The sequence below is a fragment of the Hoplias malabaricus genome, chromosome 10 (genome assembly GCF_029633855.1).
Source record: "Hoplias malabaricus isolate fHopMal1 chromosome 10, fHopMal1.hap1, whole genome shotgun sequence".
NCBI classification, from domain to species: domain Eukaryota; kingdom Metazoa; phylum Chordata; class Actinopteri; order Characiformes; family Erythrinidae; genus Hoplias; species Hoplias malabaricus.
In genome coordinates this window covers 42,285,662-42,303,481 of record NC_089809.1, presented here as the reverse complement: position 1 = coordinate 42,303,481, position 17,820 = coordinate 42,285,662, and the positions used below count along the sequence as shown (strand labels likewise).

The 17,820-nt window shown below is 41.6% G+C and overlaps 1 protein-coding gene across 1 annotated transcript; it reads right to left on the bottom strand.

Moving 5' to 3' along the window:
• Positions 1-1,842: 1,842 nt before the first annotated feature.
• Positions 1,843-4,385, bottom strand: LOC136708066 (uncharacterized). The gene is made up of 2 exons (XM_066682326.1): positions 4,266-4,385; positions 1,843-2,730 (listed from the first exon to the last, which is right to left on the bottom strand). The coding sequence occupies exons 1-2, from the start codon at positions 4,383-4,385 to the stop codon at positions 1,843-1,845; spliced, it is 1,008 nt and encodes a 335-aa protein (XP_066538423.1).
• Between the last annotated feature and the right edge of the window lie 13,435 nt (positions 4,386-17,820).

The following is a 17,820-nucleotide window of genomic DNA, read 5'->3' as shown; positions in this document are numbered from 1 at the left end:
ATCACTCTCCACTACACATTGACGGCTCCGCTGTGGAGATTGTCAAGAGCACCAAGTTCCTTGGAGTTCACCTGTCAGAGGATCTCACCTGGTCCCTCAGCACCAACACCATAGCCAAGAAAGCCCAGCAGAGTCTCTACTTTCTGTAAAGGCTAAGGAAGGCATATCTTTCACCTCCCATCCTCACCATATTTTACAGAGGACCCATCGAGAACATCCTGAGCAGCTGCATCACTGCCTGGCTTGAGAATTGCACCATATCGGATCGCAAGTCCCTGCAGCGGGTAGTGAAAACCGCTGAGCTGCACGAATTTATTTTGGAAACTGGAAGAAAATTTCTTCAAATCTGTTGCCCTTGTAAGTTGCACATGATTTCAAGTGCATTTTTGTTCCTATAAATCATCCTCATGTAAACCATATTGTAACTGTCCAGAGAAAAACATATATCTCCATTTTTTTTTCTCTACATTTGAACAAAGCAGCTGTTCTTCACACTTTGTGAAAATGCCATGATGAATGAACCAATAGAAATGCTCCAAAATTACCTGGAATAATATCTCCTTAAGTTGACTTCCACTGAAAGTTTGTCCTTCTGTAAACTTGCTATTTTGGAGAGACATAGGTTTTCTTTTGGACAGCAACAACACATTTGCCATTATTTTGCTCTTTTCTATGTTTTTATGTTTGTGTCTGACCTGCCAAATCAGTTTATTACTCAGTACTGCACTGTACAAAGTATGATTGTGGATTCTGAAGGACTGCATTGGTAAGGTACTAGAAAAACAGTTTTGTGACATTGTGAGTTCTGCCTTTTTCACAGAGATCATTGTACTGTTCAGAAACCTGGTCTAACTTTTTACCAAAAAAGGCAGTGTAACTGTAACCCCCATAATGTTTACGCAGAACTATCAGCAACAACACAGTGAGCAAACCTCCCTCTGTTTGTGCTCTCATGTCAGACAGAGGGGCAAAAAATGCATTACCACAAAAAGAATAACATCCCCCACACACACACTTCCTGTGTATGCAACATCAGAACTTGTGTATAATGTGCAATATTCACAAATATGAAAGTGGTTTATCACATACATGAGTGAAACTGTCCTTTCGTAGATGCCACAAGTTTACATCAGTGTTATATCAGGTCACTGATAAAGTGCTGACGAGATGAATGTTGCTGTAAAATGAATATTTATTAGTCATTTATGAATAAAACACAATGTAAGAGTGCAGAAGTACTTTAACATTTAGGGACATGGTCAGAATCATACAATTTTAACAGATAAATCATCATCTTGAAGCCAGTCTGACATCTCACAAAAGCCTTCTGTTTGCAGCTTCTGATCTTTTCTTCAGTTCTTCAAGATTCTGAACTCTGTCTGTTTCCTTCCAATTCTCAATCAAAAAGTCCAGATTACAAAGCACAGAGTCTGTGTTTAATGCAGTCTCCAGTAGATTCACCACACACTTACAACACTCTTCCATCAGACTGTCTTTCTCACTTTCTAAGTCTTTAATTTGGTTCTTCAGTCGGCTCATCAAACTCCTTTTCTCTCCAGTCTCTGTCTCATATTTCTGTTTCTGATCCTCATTAATCTTTTTCACTTTCCGTGTCTTTGACACATACATTTTCTTCTCCTTAACATGTTTAGTGTGGTCACACTTTCCGCTACAAACTGTGCACTTTCCCTTTTTCATGACACTGCACCACTTCAGACGTCCGACGCACCAGCATCCAGGATAGTGACAGTTCTCCTCACACACGGTGCAGCATGTCGCCTTTTTGTTCCACCACTTAGATTCTATAGGCAACATTTCTTTGTAGGGTTCATCCACTTCATATTAAAAGTTATCCTTCATGTCCTTTTTTATTTTCTCATGTTGCTCCAAAGCTGCTTTTGTCTGTTCAAGCTCCTGTTTCCTGAGCTCTGTCAGTGTGATTCGATCTTTTATATTGTTGATGGCTGCTGTTAGTTGTTTGCGGGTTCTCAGCACATCATCAGACATCTTCAGACTCACAGGTTTAGTGTCGTCATTCAGGAAATCAAAAAAGTTTGTCATGTTCCTCTTGTTTATCTCCCATGCTGCTCTGTATTTGTGGTCTTCTTTGGTTTCTGCCTCATCTTTATCATCTTCGTGTAAGGCTTCACAGTGAGAGTTGTCAATGCTGAAGAACATGGGCTTACCATCCTTAGTTTTGGCGCATCTTACTTTGGATTGTTTGATGGCCTGGAGTGCATTTACGGGCTTCTGTGTGGCATGAGTAATGAACAGGACAATGTTTCTCTCCATGTCTTTACCAAATAAAGAAAAAATAGCATCAAAAACATACAGATGCGACTCTGTCTGTCGTATAAAGTTTGATGTCACCACAAAACACACCGCATCAACTCCATTTTTGGATCTGAACAACTCAAGTAACATTTCAGCGATATTTAAATCCTTCTCAATCCCTCCTGCATTTCCATATCCCGGTGTGTCGATGACTGTGAGAGAAAATGGGAACTCCTCAATAAACACGTCATACACAGTCACTACCTTTGTCTGAGATTTGGTTTGGTTTTCTCTTGTCTCTATGATCTCACACCAGACCCTGTTGTCCCATTGAACCCCCAGCATGTGGTTGATGAAGGAGTTGATGAGAGTAGACTTCCCTGTTCCTGTTTCTCCAACCATCAGTATGGTTTTATGAGGTTTGCTCTTGTCTTCTTCTCCAAATCTCTCCTCAGTCTTTCTCCATCAGTTAAAGTCGTTGTGTGTAGAATGTATCTTTTGAGGTATTCCTCTATTGGCCTACAGTTTCTTGTAATTTCATCGAGTTGTTTTCCCAAGGCTCTGCACGAGTCCTCACTCCTACAAAAAAAAAAAAAAAAGATGTAACATCAGTATTGATTACTGTACAACTTATTTTTCACACCTTATCAATATTTCTTTACCATGAAAAGCCCACAGGGTTTTTACACTGTAAATAGAATTTTAGGAATATAGAAGTAATGGGAAATAATTTTTTGGGTTTTGAGAGGAAATAAGCTGGATAAACATGACTTGTGTCTTTAATAGCATTTTAAAAAGAACAACACTCCAGTAAAGTTGGGACATTACTAAAATAAGAGTGGGGAGTTTATAAAATTTTATAACATTGATAGGAAACATGCCGCTATAAGAAGGTGAATTTGTAACAGGTGAGGGGGTCATGAGTGGTTAGGAATGTAACATCATTTTATGATTAGGTATATACAAACAATAACACTTTGAAAGCTTTCTTTGTTTACCCATAAGTGAAGTTATGTAATAACTCTATGCATCATCCCACCCCACTCTTTATCATCCCAGCCCTCCCTTTCTCTTCCTCTACATCTGTCTCTATGCATCATCCCACCCCTCCCTTTCTCTTCCTCTACATCTGTCTCTACGCATCATGCCACCCCTCCCTTTCTCTTCCTCTACATCTGTCTCTACGCATCATCCCACCCCTCCCTTTATCATCCCACCCCTCCCTTTCTCTTTCTCTACATCTGTCTCTACGCATCATCCCACCCCTCCCTTCATCATCCCACTTCTTCCCCCATTGCAGCCGCAGCTGCATGCCTCAGACCTTCTAGCCCACACCCCTCTATAGGTGCCATGGCGACCTGTCTCCTGTCCAGCGCTCTGGGCACTTGACGTGGTTTTCTACGATCTACTCTACGCATCATCCCACCCCTCCCTTCATCATCCCACCTCTTCCCCCGTTTCAGCTGCAGCTGCATGCCTCAGACCTTCCAGCCCGCACCCCTCTATAGGTGCTGCGGCGGGCCTGTCTCCTGTCCAGCGCTCTGGGCACTCCATGCGGTCTTCTCACTGCATAGCTTCCTCATTGCTGATTCATTTTCTTTCCACCCTCTACCCCTGCTGCTGCTCTATGCCTCATACTTTCCAGCTCGCACCCCCTCTACAGGTTGCTGTTGCGGGCCTGCCTTCTGCCTGACGCTCTGGGCATTCTATGCACTCTCCTTGCTGCACAGCTTCGTCACCCTAGATTTGCTCTCATCCGATCGTCTCATTCTCCCAGCCTCTACATCAGCAGCTTGCCTACTTCATGGACACTCATCCCAACCTCTTCAATTTGCAGCCACGCCATACCCTGCCTCTAACATTACAATTCTCATTTTTCTATTTAGGTGCTGTTGCAGACCCTCATCCTGACTCCTCTGCTGATGTGCTTCTCCCACCCTCCGGCTTCCAGTTTATACTCTCTTTTCAGATGCTGCTGTGGACTATTGTACCGGATCCTCCTCTGTGCTGCTTTGCTGCTCACACTCTACAGCTTCTAGCTCCTGCTCTGTTTTCAGGTGCTTCGGTGGACCTTCATCCCCCACGTCTTCCCGGGTGCCGTTAGGGGCCATGTCCTAATCCTCTGCTTTGCATCTGTCCCGCACCCCGCCTCTTCCTTTACAGCACACCCTCTCTCCTGATGTGGACCTTCATCCTAATCTCCTTCCCCTTGTGGTTTCGCTGCATCCTGCCTCTTTCTTTACAGTCCTCCTCTCTCATGCCACAGAACTTCGTCCCAACCCCATAGCTTTGCGGCCGCACCGCCCACCTCCAACTTCTCAGCTTGCACTCTCTCCTCAGAAACTGCTGTGGATGCTCATCCCTATGCCTTCCCCTCACAAACAAATGGCGCCCTGCGTCCACTGTACGGCTTGCACTCTCTCCTGCTGGATCTTACTTTCTGCTTGCAGCTAAGCTTCTCCTAGAGACTGCCTCTTATGGTACTGTTCGTACTAATTCTTCCAGCAGCTGTGGGCTTTCAACCTGACCTCTCCTCTTTGCGATCATGCTGCTCCGAGCCCCTAATTTCCAGCTTATGCGTGGCCTTAGACCAGCCCCCCCTACGCAGCACTCAGGCCCTTGACACCACCTCAAATTCAATTCACCCTCTCACATGCAGCCTCGAGGACCTTAATCTTTCATCTTTCGGCTAGCAACAGCACCTCACCCTGCCCCCTACGGTACTGTTCGCACTGATTCCTCCAGGCGCTGTGGACCTTCAACCTGTCCTCCTATCTTCAAAACCACGCTGCTATCTAGCCCCTAAGTTCCAGCTTATGCTCTATCCCCAGGTTACCTTGGACCAGCACTCAGGCACATGATGCCACCTCTGGCACCTGTTTTTCATCACCTTCTAGGCATCTTCGTTATCTTGCAGTCAACTTTCTGCCTTGCCTCCTTGCTTGAGCTCCTCAGCACCTTTTGGATTTTTCTCTCATCTGTCATCCCTCTAGCCTCTAGATCATCATTCCGTTCTCAATTCCCTCTATGCCATTGGAAAGGCACCACCAGGGCACACCTTCCAACGAAGTACATCTCGCTTTATTAATGCTGCCCCTCTGTAGTACTTGACTTCAAGGCTGCTACTAATCCACTTTCCACCTATTGCTGCCAGCCTCAGACCCCTCACTATTACCCAATCACCATCAATTACACTGAAGTAGCAACACTCTGTCCAGTGCATCCAGCCTGATGTACTATCTGTACTGATGGTGGCCCCAGATAAATGTCACTATTATTGTTACACCGTAGCTTAATGACATTTAGCAGGCGATACTTTAAAATTCTATTATTAGTTGATCAATTAGATTTCTGCCCACACGATGATCTTGTCCATCTTAAGACCAACTCTGACTCTATCACATTTTGCAATCATCATCCCTTTACCGCTGCGGCATCTGAATACTCAAATTACCAGTCACGCTAGAATTTCCGTTATAACCAATAAAGGACATTCAACTTACTAATGCTATTTCTCTACCATCTCACATGACACTCAGTCATGCACCATTTTATTAAAGGTAATTCATTCAAAGACTCACTAACCCCTTCATTCACCTAAACACAATCAGGACACCAATCAAACCCTTGACCAGAGTACCTGAACCTATCCATTCTGTAGCACTTAATGACCAGCATTCCTGTAAATGTTTGGGGGTCTGGCTTCATACGCATTCATAAGCCGCCCTGAACTCTTCCCCAAAAGACTTCTGAGTTCGCCTCCCCGTTTCAGCCTCTACGGGCGTGGTCCGTACTAGCAAAGTGAAGTTATATAATAACATAATTTTGAGAGTAGGACCATGCCCGAACTCCTCCTCTCAGCCCTATATATACCCTGCAAATTCACGTAATTTCCACGTCGGACAAACTCGCCTCATTTAGTTCAGGAGATGGATCTTGACTCGACTGCTTCACAATGTCAGCTCGCTCCTCCGCGCTGGGTCATTCCTGCTGATCCCCATATTCGGAGCCGTGTTCGCCCTTTATCAAGCCCACTGAGCCTCCTGTTTTAAACTCGCTCCCGCCTCCACCCCTTCTCCACCCTTTTCTCATATTAATTTATCCAACGGGGGGGTCTGGCTTCATACGCATTCATAAGCCGCCCTGAACTCTTCCCCAAAAGACTTCTGAGTTCGCCTCCTCATTTCAGCCTCTATGGGTGTGGTCCGTACTAGCAAAATGTAGCGTTTATTTTTATAATTTTCCCAATGTTTTTTTAATAACTGAACCCAATTTTAGACGCAGTTGACTGTGGGTTGGTGTTATGTTTCGTTAATCCATTTAATTAAAAATATTTGTGGTGTTTCATTTGTTATGCAGTAAAAAAAACTGGGTGAACATCCTCTAAATTTTTGCCATATATAACATATATTGCCGTATATTTAACAAGATGGACACGCAAGATGAACCAATCATTTTTCTGCACTGAAAGTATGTTGTTGTCATGAATTGCCCTGTTTAGTGTGTTCCTGCTCTCTATGGGTCTCCCTTCTTTTCTGGTTTGCTATGTGCTACGAGCACATGGCTCTGTTATTGTTTTGTTCCTGTCTCCCTCCTTGTCTTGGCCTTAGCTCCACCCTCTTGTTGTACCTGCTTTGTGATCCTGCCCCCTCGTTATCGGTCCCAGGGGTTCCTTGGCTGTGGTGTGTATTTATGTTCCTTGGTATCAGTGTTTCTTTGGTGGACATTTCTTCTGCCTTGTGTCTTAGTTTGGTGTGTATTTTCTTATCTTTAGTCTACTCATATCTGCTAATACTTCCCTCTCTCTTTGGTCTGTTAGTGTTTCTCTCTCTCTAGTCCATTGGTGTCTCTTAGACAAGGAGACAGATACAAAGAGACCTAGGACTGACAATGGAGGACAAAAGAACTAGTAGACTAAGTCTCTCTATGTAAGTATCCCAGTCTAGGTCTCTATCTCAGTATCCTTTTCTAGTTCTCTGTCTTTGTCTCAGGATCACTGTTAAAATCTCAGTTCATTATCTTTGTTCTAAATAAAGTTGCTGTGTTATGGCATTTGCGTCCGCCTACCACCCGGTCCTGAGAGTTGTGAAGGGAAACTTGAAGTTCCTAAATCAAGACTGGCAGCTGATGACATTTAATGTGAGGCTGTGATTTTAACTTAAAGGGGTACAATATCCCACATTTATACACACACCCACCCACCACATCTTAGATTTTAACTTCAGTACAACTTCAGTACAAAAAGTTCATTTTCTGCAGTTTTTCTAATTTTAGAAAATGAGTTAAATGTGTGATTTAACCAGTGGTTTGCAAACATTCCAGTTTAACATCTGGACACTGATATACAGTTCATGAAATAGAGCTTAAACTGTGGTTTTATTTTTATACTTTGAAACAGATCTTTTGTTCTTGGCCAAATGAACATTTAGGGCCTTTGTAAGTAGCTCCCTACTTCCATTTTCTGACCCCCCACCTTGTAAGATAAGAATAAACTATGATGTATGTCCCTTTCAGAAATAGTTATAAAGTCTTACCCATCAGAAGAAGACTGACAGTCTGCCATGTCCAGTGTGTTGGGAGAAGCAGCTTGTTTCTCAGCTCTAAGCTTGAGAAAAGAGGCACATGTTAGTTATCATGAAAAGAACATGGAAATAAATTTGGCTTGATCCATGTCTGTTGTAGCCCTGTAGGTTTTTTAATGGATGTTTTCCATTTTGAGGTTGAACTGTTACTGGAAATGTTAAATTATTTTTTTTTTTGCATATTCTTATGAGTATTAATATTTTGTGGTGACCTTTTGCCATTTCGGCAGGTTCCTGGACAAAATTTATTAATAAATAAATATACAGGGGTTAGACAATGAAACTGAAACACCTGTCATTTTAGTGTGGGAGGTTTCAGGGCTAAATTGGAGCAGCCTGGTGGCCAATCTTCATTAACTGCACATTTTACCAGTTAGACCATGTGCATCCAAAGGTTCAAACATTGTGTCCTGAAGGCGGTGCCGTGTATCAGGACGACAATGCACCAATACACACAGCAAGACTGGTGAAAGATTGGTTTGATGAACATGAAAGTGAAGTTGAACATCTCCCATGGCCTGCACAGTCACCAGATCTAAATATTTTTGAGCCACTTTGGGGTGTTTTGGAGGAGCGAGTCAGGAAACGTTTTCCTCCACCAGCATCACGTAGAGACCTGGCCACTATCCTGCAAGAAGAATGGCTTCAAATCCCTCTGACCACTGTGCAGGATTTGTATATGTCATTCCCAAGACGAACTGACGCTGTATTGGCTGCAAAAGGAGGCCCTACACCATACTAATAAATTATTGTGGTCTTAAACCAGGTGTTTCACTTTCATTGTCCAACCCCTGTATATTACAATACAAAATATTAATGTGTTAATAACTGCTTTTTTGTGTTCAAGTTCAGTGCGTCTAGGGCCTACCCAAAGTAACAGGGTACAAGGCAGGAGCACAACCCGGACAGAGTAGCTTTTCATCACAGGGCACCACACACTCAAACCTGTGGACAATGTCACAGAGCCAATCCACCTACCATCATTCATTCATTCTGTAAGTGCTTATCCAGTTCAGGGTCGCAGTGGGTCTGGAGCCCACCTGGAATCGCTGGGTGCAAGGCAGGAACATACCCTGGAGGGGGCACCAGTCCTTTGCAGGACGACACACACTCACACATTCACTCACACCTACGGACACTTTTAGAGTCGCCAATCCACCTACCAACATGTGTCTTTGGACCGTGGGAGGAAACCCGAACAACCAGAGGAAAGTTACACAGACACAAGCAGAACACAAACTCACAGACAGTAACATGAGGCAGAGGTTGAACCAATAACCCCAGAACCCTGGAGCTGTGTGACAGCAACACTACAAGTAGCTGCCTTTTTGTGATTTAAGGTGTAATTTAAAGTGAAGTAACACCACTTCATCATTTCCTTTACTAACACAGCTTTATTTTAAAAAGTTTAAAATGTTAAATAGTTTTTTGGAAAGAAATTGAATTTGATGCCAAAAATATATTTCAAAATTTAGGACACAGGCAAAAAAAGAGACACCTGGCAGAAAATCTCACAAGTAATTATGTTAATTGACAAGAGGTCAATAACATGATTAGGTATAAATTTCTGCATGCCATTGAATTGTTTGAATTGACATAATCTTTGTGTCCTCAGATAGCACTGCAGTAAAAGCAGATACAATTTTGTAGTGGAAATCACTTCATATTCTCCAATACTTTCCAGAACCACTGTCTGAAAACAGTTTGTTGCTGCATCCACAAATGCAAAATCTCTACCATGCAAATAAGAAACCATGGCCAACATATTCGTTTGGCCCAAGCTCTTTTAAGGCAGACTCGTATGAATTGGAAAAGTGTCCTGAGATCCAAGTGGTGTTTGTGCTTATTGTGGCTATTGCCTAATCGTTGCCTCACACCTGTTGTATGTGTTGAGTTTTTTTTTTCCTCCTCTCTTGCATGATCACCAAGCCCTTTTTAACATAGGATCCATGGTCATACAGTAAACTATTGTCTACAGCACATTAGTCTTAAAAATACTCTTAACCAATGAGCAGCTAAAATCCTGAGAAAAAAATCGAAAAAAAAAAAAAAATTAAACACCACAGTAGTTGGTGTCCTCAGTTTGCAAACTCTTACAAAGTGCTTATTAAAAGCAGGGATGTTACAACACAGTGGAAAACTTTAAAATACAGGCTTTAAAATAATTGCAGTCATCCTTCGCCACTTCAGGGACACTTTACCTTTCGTGGCTTCAGTACATCGCAAGTTTTTTATAAGATATTAATGGGAAAAATTAATCACGGATTTTCGCTATTTTGCGGGTTTTCTTCGGGACTCGATCGGCGGAAAATATTTATCCTCCTCAGTCCCGAGAGAGGACACATCAAAAACAAATGATGTTTTGCAAAGAAATATGTTTACTGCAGCCATTTAAATGTCACAATACAATTTTTTTTTTTTGCATGGAGACTTTAAGATATTCAGTGTCCAGTATACTGGACATTTGGAATTAAGGGCATAGACTCCGCATGAGTTTGAAAACTTCAGATATTTATTACTACTAACACTGGATCCAAAGCATGTGTATTTTCTATGTTAAGTGTTAGGGGAATCATGTAATACATTTTTACAGTAAAAATTACATACTAATATGGAAGTACATATAAACATTTTGCAGTAGATTTCCATTAGTTTAAAACAACTGAATTATCTTATTCATGTTCCTCATTTATCACTATTCAAGTCAACACATTAAGCATCTTGCTTCTATTTTTTTCTTTAATTTCTTTTCATATAATCCATGTAGTATGCACTAAATGTATTTCATAAAAATTTGTTAATAAAAATAGAATTACTAAAACCTCCGGTCAAAATATTCAGCATGTCAGTTTTGCTACATCCAAATTGTTGACAAAATGCAAATTGTTTCTCAATTTGTAGAACCTGTCCCTTGGGATCTGAGTAATGGCTGGAATTTGTACTACTGGTTTGTAACACAATCTAATGCGTGGTAAACGCAAGCATCCCATCACAATGTGTGATTTCAGACTGTGATGTTTTGAGCCCAGGCGGCACGGTGGTGCAGCAGGTAGTGTCGCAGTCACACAGCTCCGGGTGACTGTCTGTGAGGAGTGTGGTGTGTTCTCCCTGTGTCTGCGTGAGTTTCCTCTGGGTGACTGTCTGTGAGGAGTTGGTGTGTTCTCCCCGTGTCTGCGTGGGTTTCCTCCGGGTGACTGTCTGTGAGGAGTTGGTGTGTTCTCCCCATGTCTGCGTGGGTTTCCTCCGGGTGACTGTCTGTGAGGAGTTGGTGTGTTCTCCCCGTGTCTGCGTGGGTTTCCTCCAGGTGACTGTCTGTGAGGAGTTGGTGTGTTCTCCCCGTGTCTGTGTGGGTTTCCTCCGGGTGACTGTCTGTGAGGAGTGTGGTGTGTTCTCCCCGTGTCTGCGTGGGTTTCCTCCGGGTGACTGTCTGTGAGGAGTGTGGTGTGTTCTCTGTGTGCGCGTGGGTTTCCTCCAGGTGCTCCGGTTTCCTCCCACAGTCCAAAAACACACGTTGGTAGGTGGATTGGCGACTCAAAAAGTGTCCGTAGGTGTGAGTGAATGTGTGTGTGTGTGTGTGTTTCCCTGTGAAGGACTGGCGCCCCCTCCAGGGTGTATTCCCGCCTTGCGCTCAATGATTTCAGGTAGGCTCTGGACCCACCGTGACCCTGGATAAGCGGTTACAGATAATGAATGAATGAATGAACTTAATTATATTTTGTAAACATAATAAACAATATAATCTGATGCCTGTAAAACACTCAAAGTTGTGGCAGAAGTAAAATATGACTGAAAGATTTTACAAATAACACTGTTCTGGAAGTTGGCACACTTACCAGTTTAACTTGTAACAGGTGAAATCAAGACTGAGCATAAGAGCAGCTTCCACCAAAGGTTTAGGGTTTGCAAGCAAGGATCTGTGGTTCACAATTTTGTGCAAAACCAATTCTTGAGGAAATTGACAGTCATTTCAAATACAATATTTCTCAGTATAAAAATTCAAAGAATTTTCACCATCTACTGTTCCTAATATTATGAAAAGATGTAGGGAGTTGGGTGAAATCTCAGTGTGTAAATATCAAGGGTGGAAACTGCTGCTGAATGTGTAGGGCAGTATTGTTTGAGAAACTAATGCAGAGAGTTATATTGGTATTTTGGAAAGACATATGCTGCCATCAGTATGGCACCTTTTCACAGGAACTCTCTTTATTTCAGGAGAACAATATGAGGACTCATTCTAAACAAGTAACAACAGCGTGGCTTTGAAAACAGACTGTGTGCACTTGACTTTCCTGCCTGCAGAAAATATTTGGTGCATCATGAAGAGGAGAATCACACAGTGGTGACCACAGACTGTTGAGCAGCTCCATTCTTGTTTACAGCAGGTACGGGCAAAAAACTCAAAACAAAACAGCAACAATTTGCATCTTCATTTCTCAAAGTGTTAAGAAGTATAATTAAAAGAAAAGGTGATGTCACTGAGTTATATACATGCCTCTGTCCCAGATTTTTTAGTGCAGAGACATGCTGCATTTGAGTGATGTCAGACACTGGGAAATACCAATTTTCCGACTTGAAAATTGCACCTGAACAGCAGACAAAGTCGTATTTACCACTGGTAAACTCTGGATCCTAGATGATACACGAGTTTGCAAGATGTGACATATATCGCAACCTTTTACCTCTTCCCGTGGAGAAAATGGAAAATATGTGTTTGTATCATTTCATTGTGTATGTTTTCTGTGAAAGTCAATTATAATCATCAGATTTGTTAGTTCTCAAAAAGCGTTTAGTTGTTAATTAATAATTATTTACTTTTTGGAGACATATTGTGTACATACAACCAATTCATATGATTCATTCATTCATCCATTCATTCATTGTCATTGTGGGTTCAAGTCCCGCTCCGTGTGACTGTCTGTGAGGAAGTGTGTTCTCCCCCTGTCTGTGTGGGTTTCCTCTCTGGTTTCATCCCACAGTCCAAACACACACTTTGGTAGGTGGATTGGCGACTCAAATGTGTCCGTAAATGTGAGTGTGTGTGTCGCCGTGTGAAGGACTGGCACCCCCTCCAGGGTGTGTTCCTGCCTTGCGCCCAATAATTCTGGGTAGGCTTCGGACCCACCGTGATTCTAAACAGAATAACCGCTTACAGACAATAATTGAATAAATATATACATCCATGTGAAAATGCCATTAAACTTCTGAGTGTAAGTTAAACATGAATAATATGAAATAAAATGAAAATGTTGGTTTTTGTGCACTCTCAATTTTTATTTTGTCCTGCAGTGTGACCTACTGTTTAAACTGCAGAGGCCTTTCTGATATTTTCCAGTATGAGTGTGTGCTACTGTTTTTCATCCCAGGTCAATTACTGATGTAAAATATGGTTCTAACTACAACACAGACCTATAGTCTCCCAGCGAACAGCAGCGAGAGAAACTGTGAAAGTAAAAGATCAAAGAATAACATTTTGATCCAAAGTTATTATAGTTTTTCTGAGTCTTTCAAGTCACAGTTTGCAGTGCTCTGTACCATGATCTGTAAAATGAAAACAGTGGCTTTAATCCTTTCAGAATACTACAGAAAATAGTGTTTGTCAAAATACAATGGAGAAACACAACTGATAAATCTCACTGTGCTCAGTTTAGAATGATTTTGACTGCAGTTGCAGACGTTTAAACACACCTTGCAGTGCAAATCACACTTTTACCTTATTAACATGTCTGTGTAGTTGTTTTCATATGCGAGAATATCAGCAATCAACACCATGACAGATCATTCCTGTTTTGAAACTGCAGTGTCCAATCAGACAGCCGGGGTTCCTTACATCATAAACCTAAGGAACAAAACCTGTGAACATGGGGTTTGGAAGATTTCCATGTCATTGCTACAGGGAAGAAGTCAAAGCAGAGAAAGATTAAATTAAAAAAGAATTTTCTATTTTTCTGAATTCGGTTGCACACCTGCTGAAAGGAGCAATGGACTTCCTGCCATCACTGTATCACAAGATGTGGTGTTGGATACAAAAGATGATTTTTAAGGGGTGTACCTAGACTGGACCAACAAATAACAGCCACACATCATACAGATGTCTTTTAAAAATGTATTTCTCATAAACATTAAATTAAACATTTTAATAACACTGGGTCCTGGGACAGTTGCAGGGGGTTTGATTGATCATCAGATGTGGAATCTAAAGAGTCACAGTACCAATTACTGCATGGAGCCAGAGGTCCTGACTAAATACACTGATGGGCACACTGCCATTATGTGTTTATTTGTTTTGTTTTTCAATTTTTGTGACACTAAATCAGGAGCAGGAAAACCTTAGGAAAACTACAAATTAAGGCAAACAGTCCAATAGGCATTTTGATGCTAATATAGGATTTGATTTAGCATTTTTAAATGTGTTCCCCATTAGAGATCACTTCTGCCTGTCTAACTCCCTCTTTCTATCCATCTATTCTTTTCCCCATCTCAGTATAATCTTATTTATCTCTGTCTCTATCTCTCTGTCTATACATCGCCATCTTGGAAGGTGAAGGCAGCTGAATCCTCCTGAGAAAATCCTGCTTGTACATCATTGATGCTTTGTTGCTTGACTTTTGAGTCCTGCATGTTAAAGACTGAATAACGCAGATTGCTCTACAATATGAAAGTTTGTGGATTAATTTTAGCTTTCAGTTAAAAAAAAGTCTAATCAGAATGACGTTAAAGCAAGTATTTATTTTTTTATTGTCAGGAAAACAAGCAGAATACATACAGCAAGACTCCCTCTCAAATACAGACTTTAGTCTATAGTCAACTAGCGTATTTCTACGTGCCCTAGTTTTCAGGTTTCCATCAGTTTCCATCAGTTTCTCAATCAAATAGTCAATGTGCTGAAGAGTAGACAGAGAGTCAGTCTTTAAGGCAATCCCCTCCAGTTTGTCCATCCACTCATAACACTCATCTACCAGCTTTGATTTCTCAATTTCATTTTCCCTGATTTCATTCTCCAGTTGATCCCTCAGACTCACTGTCTTTCCAGATGCCTCTTCATATTTCTTCTTCAGATCTTCATTTGTCTTCTTCACTTTCCGTGTCTTTGACACATACACTTTATTCTCTTTAACATGTTTAGTGTAGTCCCATTTTCCACTACACACTGTGCATTTTCCCCTGGACATGATGGTGCACCTGTAGGGGTCTTTGACCCACCAGCATCCGGGATAGTGACAGTTCTCCTCACACACAGTGCAGCAAGTCGCCTCTTTGTTCATATTCCACCACTTAGATTCTATAGGAACCTTCTCTTTGTAGGTTTCGTCCACTTCATATTGAAAGTCATTCTTGTCCTTCTTTTCTTTCTCATGTTGCTCTAAAGCTGCTTTTATTTGTTCAAGCTCCTGTTTCCTGAGCTCTGTCGATGTGATTCGATCTTTCAGATTGCTGATGGCTGCTGCTAGTTGTTCACGTGTTCTCATCACTTTCTCAGTCATCTTCAGATTCACAGGTTTACATGAACTCAGGAAATCAAAAAACATCTTCATGTTTCTCTCATTGTTCTCCCACGCTGCTTTGTGGTCATGTTCCTCATCTTCATCTTCATATATAAAACGCTCACAGTGAGAGTTATCAAAGCTGAAATACACAGGCTCACCATCCTCAGTTTCAGCACATCTCAATTTAGACTCTCTGATAAGGGCATGTGTTGGCTTCTGTGTGGCATGTGTGATGAGCAGCACAATGTTCCTCTGCACATCTGAGCCAAATAAAGAGAGAATGGCATCAAAAATGTACTGCTGTTTTTCTAAGAGTCGAGTGATCTTTGATGACACCACGAGACACACTGCATCAACTTCATGAACTCCATCTTTGTCTCTGATTAAATCGTGTAAAGCTTTAGTTGTGTTTATATCCTCCTCTTTCCCTCCTGTGTTTCCGTATCCCGGTGTGTCGATGACTGTGAGAGAGAATGGGAACTCCTCAATAAACACGTCATACACAGTCACTGCAGTCGTCTGAGTTTCAGTTTGGTTTTCCTTCGTCTCTATGATCTCACACCAGATTCGTTCATTATATTTTACCCCCAGCATGTGGTTGATGAATGCATTGATGAGAGTAGACTTCCCTGCTCCTGTTTCTCCAACCATTAATAAGGTTTTATTTTCACTGTTTTCTTTTTCTCCAAATCTCTCTCTTCTCACTTTTCTTCCCTCAGTGAGAGTCTTTGTGTGTAGAATGTATCTTGTGAAGGGTCCAGGTATTATCCTACATCTTCTTTTAATTTTATCAAGCTGCTTTCTGTTTTTGTTCCTAAACAAAAATAATTATAAAAAACAATAAGGACACAGCACATGTGAGTTGTGCAGTGTAAATGTGTTGATGGCTGTATCAGTTCGGTAATTTCTTATTGTTGTAAGATAGGGTTGAGGCGATGATGTCTAGGGTTCTATGATGTGATTTATTTTATTATTTTTAATTTAACCCTTATTTTACCAGGGTAGTCATGTTGAGATCCATCCATCCATCCATCATCCATTATCCACTTATCCAATTTAGGGTCGCGGGGGGTCCAGAGCCTACCTGGAATCATCGGGCGCAAGGCGGGAATACACCCTGGAGGGGGCGCCAGTCCTTCACAGGGCAACACAGACACACACACATTCACACCTACGGACACTTTCGAGTCGCCAATCCACCTGCAACGTGTGTTTTTGGACTGTGGGAGGAAACCGGAGCACCCGGAGGAAACCCACGCAGACACGGGGAGAACACACCACACTCCTCACAGACAGTCACCTGGAGCGGGAATCGAACCCACAACCTCCAGGCCCCTGGAGCTGTGTGACTGCGACACTACCTGCTGCGCCACCGTGCCGCCCATGTTGAGATCAAAAATCTCTTTTACAAGTGAGATCTGGCCAAGACACAAGACAGAACATAAACACACACATCACACTCTAAACCACAACAAACAAAAATCCAATACACACACACACACACACACACACAGATATTCATTAACAAGAACAAAAGTATGTTTAAAAGTTACTTTACATTCATTCAAAGAAATACACTGCTCTAAGCTCAAATATTTCTGAAGATAATTCCATGTCAAAGCTGCGCTGTAACTAAAAGCTGTCTTTCCAAATTCAGTCTGAAAAATTCAGTGTTATATAATGAATGGAACGTAGTTAAACATTGACCTATTTACAGATAAAATGTAATGAAGCCTTACCCTTGACAGGATGAGGGTTGATTGTCCATGACTGATGTCTAGACAGGAGCAACAATCAGACTGTCTGCTTTTTAAGGTCTAATCAAAATAAACAATAAGAATATATTATTTTCATAATTTGGAGGAAATGTGAAATCAGACCAAGCTACAGGTGAATAACGTAACCCTACACTGTGTGTTTTAGGCACCTGACTTCACAGCAGCATCCTGTTTCTAGTCGTCTCTGTCTTTACCTCACGAAAACAAAAGTAAGATCATCCTCCTGTTTTCTAAATAAAATTAATAAAAAAAACACTGGATACATCATTCAGAACAGAACAGAAAACTCAGTAAAACATGAAGGATGCCACATAACACCAGAGTTTCTTGAGTTTAAATGTGAATTACATTTGGCTTGTGATGAAATCACTTTTCTAAATTATTCTCTGATTGTGGCAGGACAGAATGCAGAATTCTTTTGTTGCAGAAGAAAAATAAGCAAGTCTCATTAAACTATTTATTAAAAACTTTTATCCAAGCGCGAGCCTGGGTTTTGGCTGAAGCCTTAGAAAATATACACATAGTTTTAGGTTTACACAGGGGTCAGTGCTGAAGAAACAAAGGGGCAATTGTGAGGTGGTGAGAACTGCAGATATAGATTTACTACTCCATGATGTTCTACGATTGTCAGGAAATATAGGGATTTACTCCACTGTATTCACCATTCCTATTCACTCATAAGCAGTAGGACATCAGGGACAG

Excerpts from the sequence above, each read along its gene's own strand:
- LOC136708066 (XM_066682326.1), bottom strand. The coding sequence starts at position 4,385 with ATGGCCCCTAACGGCACCCGGGAAGACGTGGGGGATGAAGGTCCACCG. Across the intron at positions 2,731-4,265 it reads GCAGCACAGAGGAGGATCCG|ACTGAGGAGAGATTTGGAGA; the intron begins GTACAATAGTCC and ends TGATGGAGAAAG.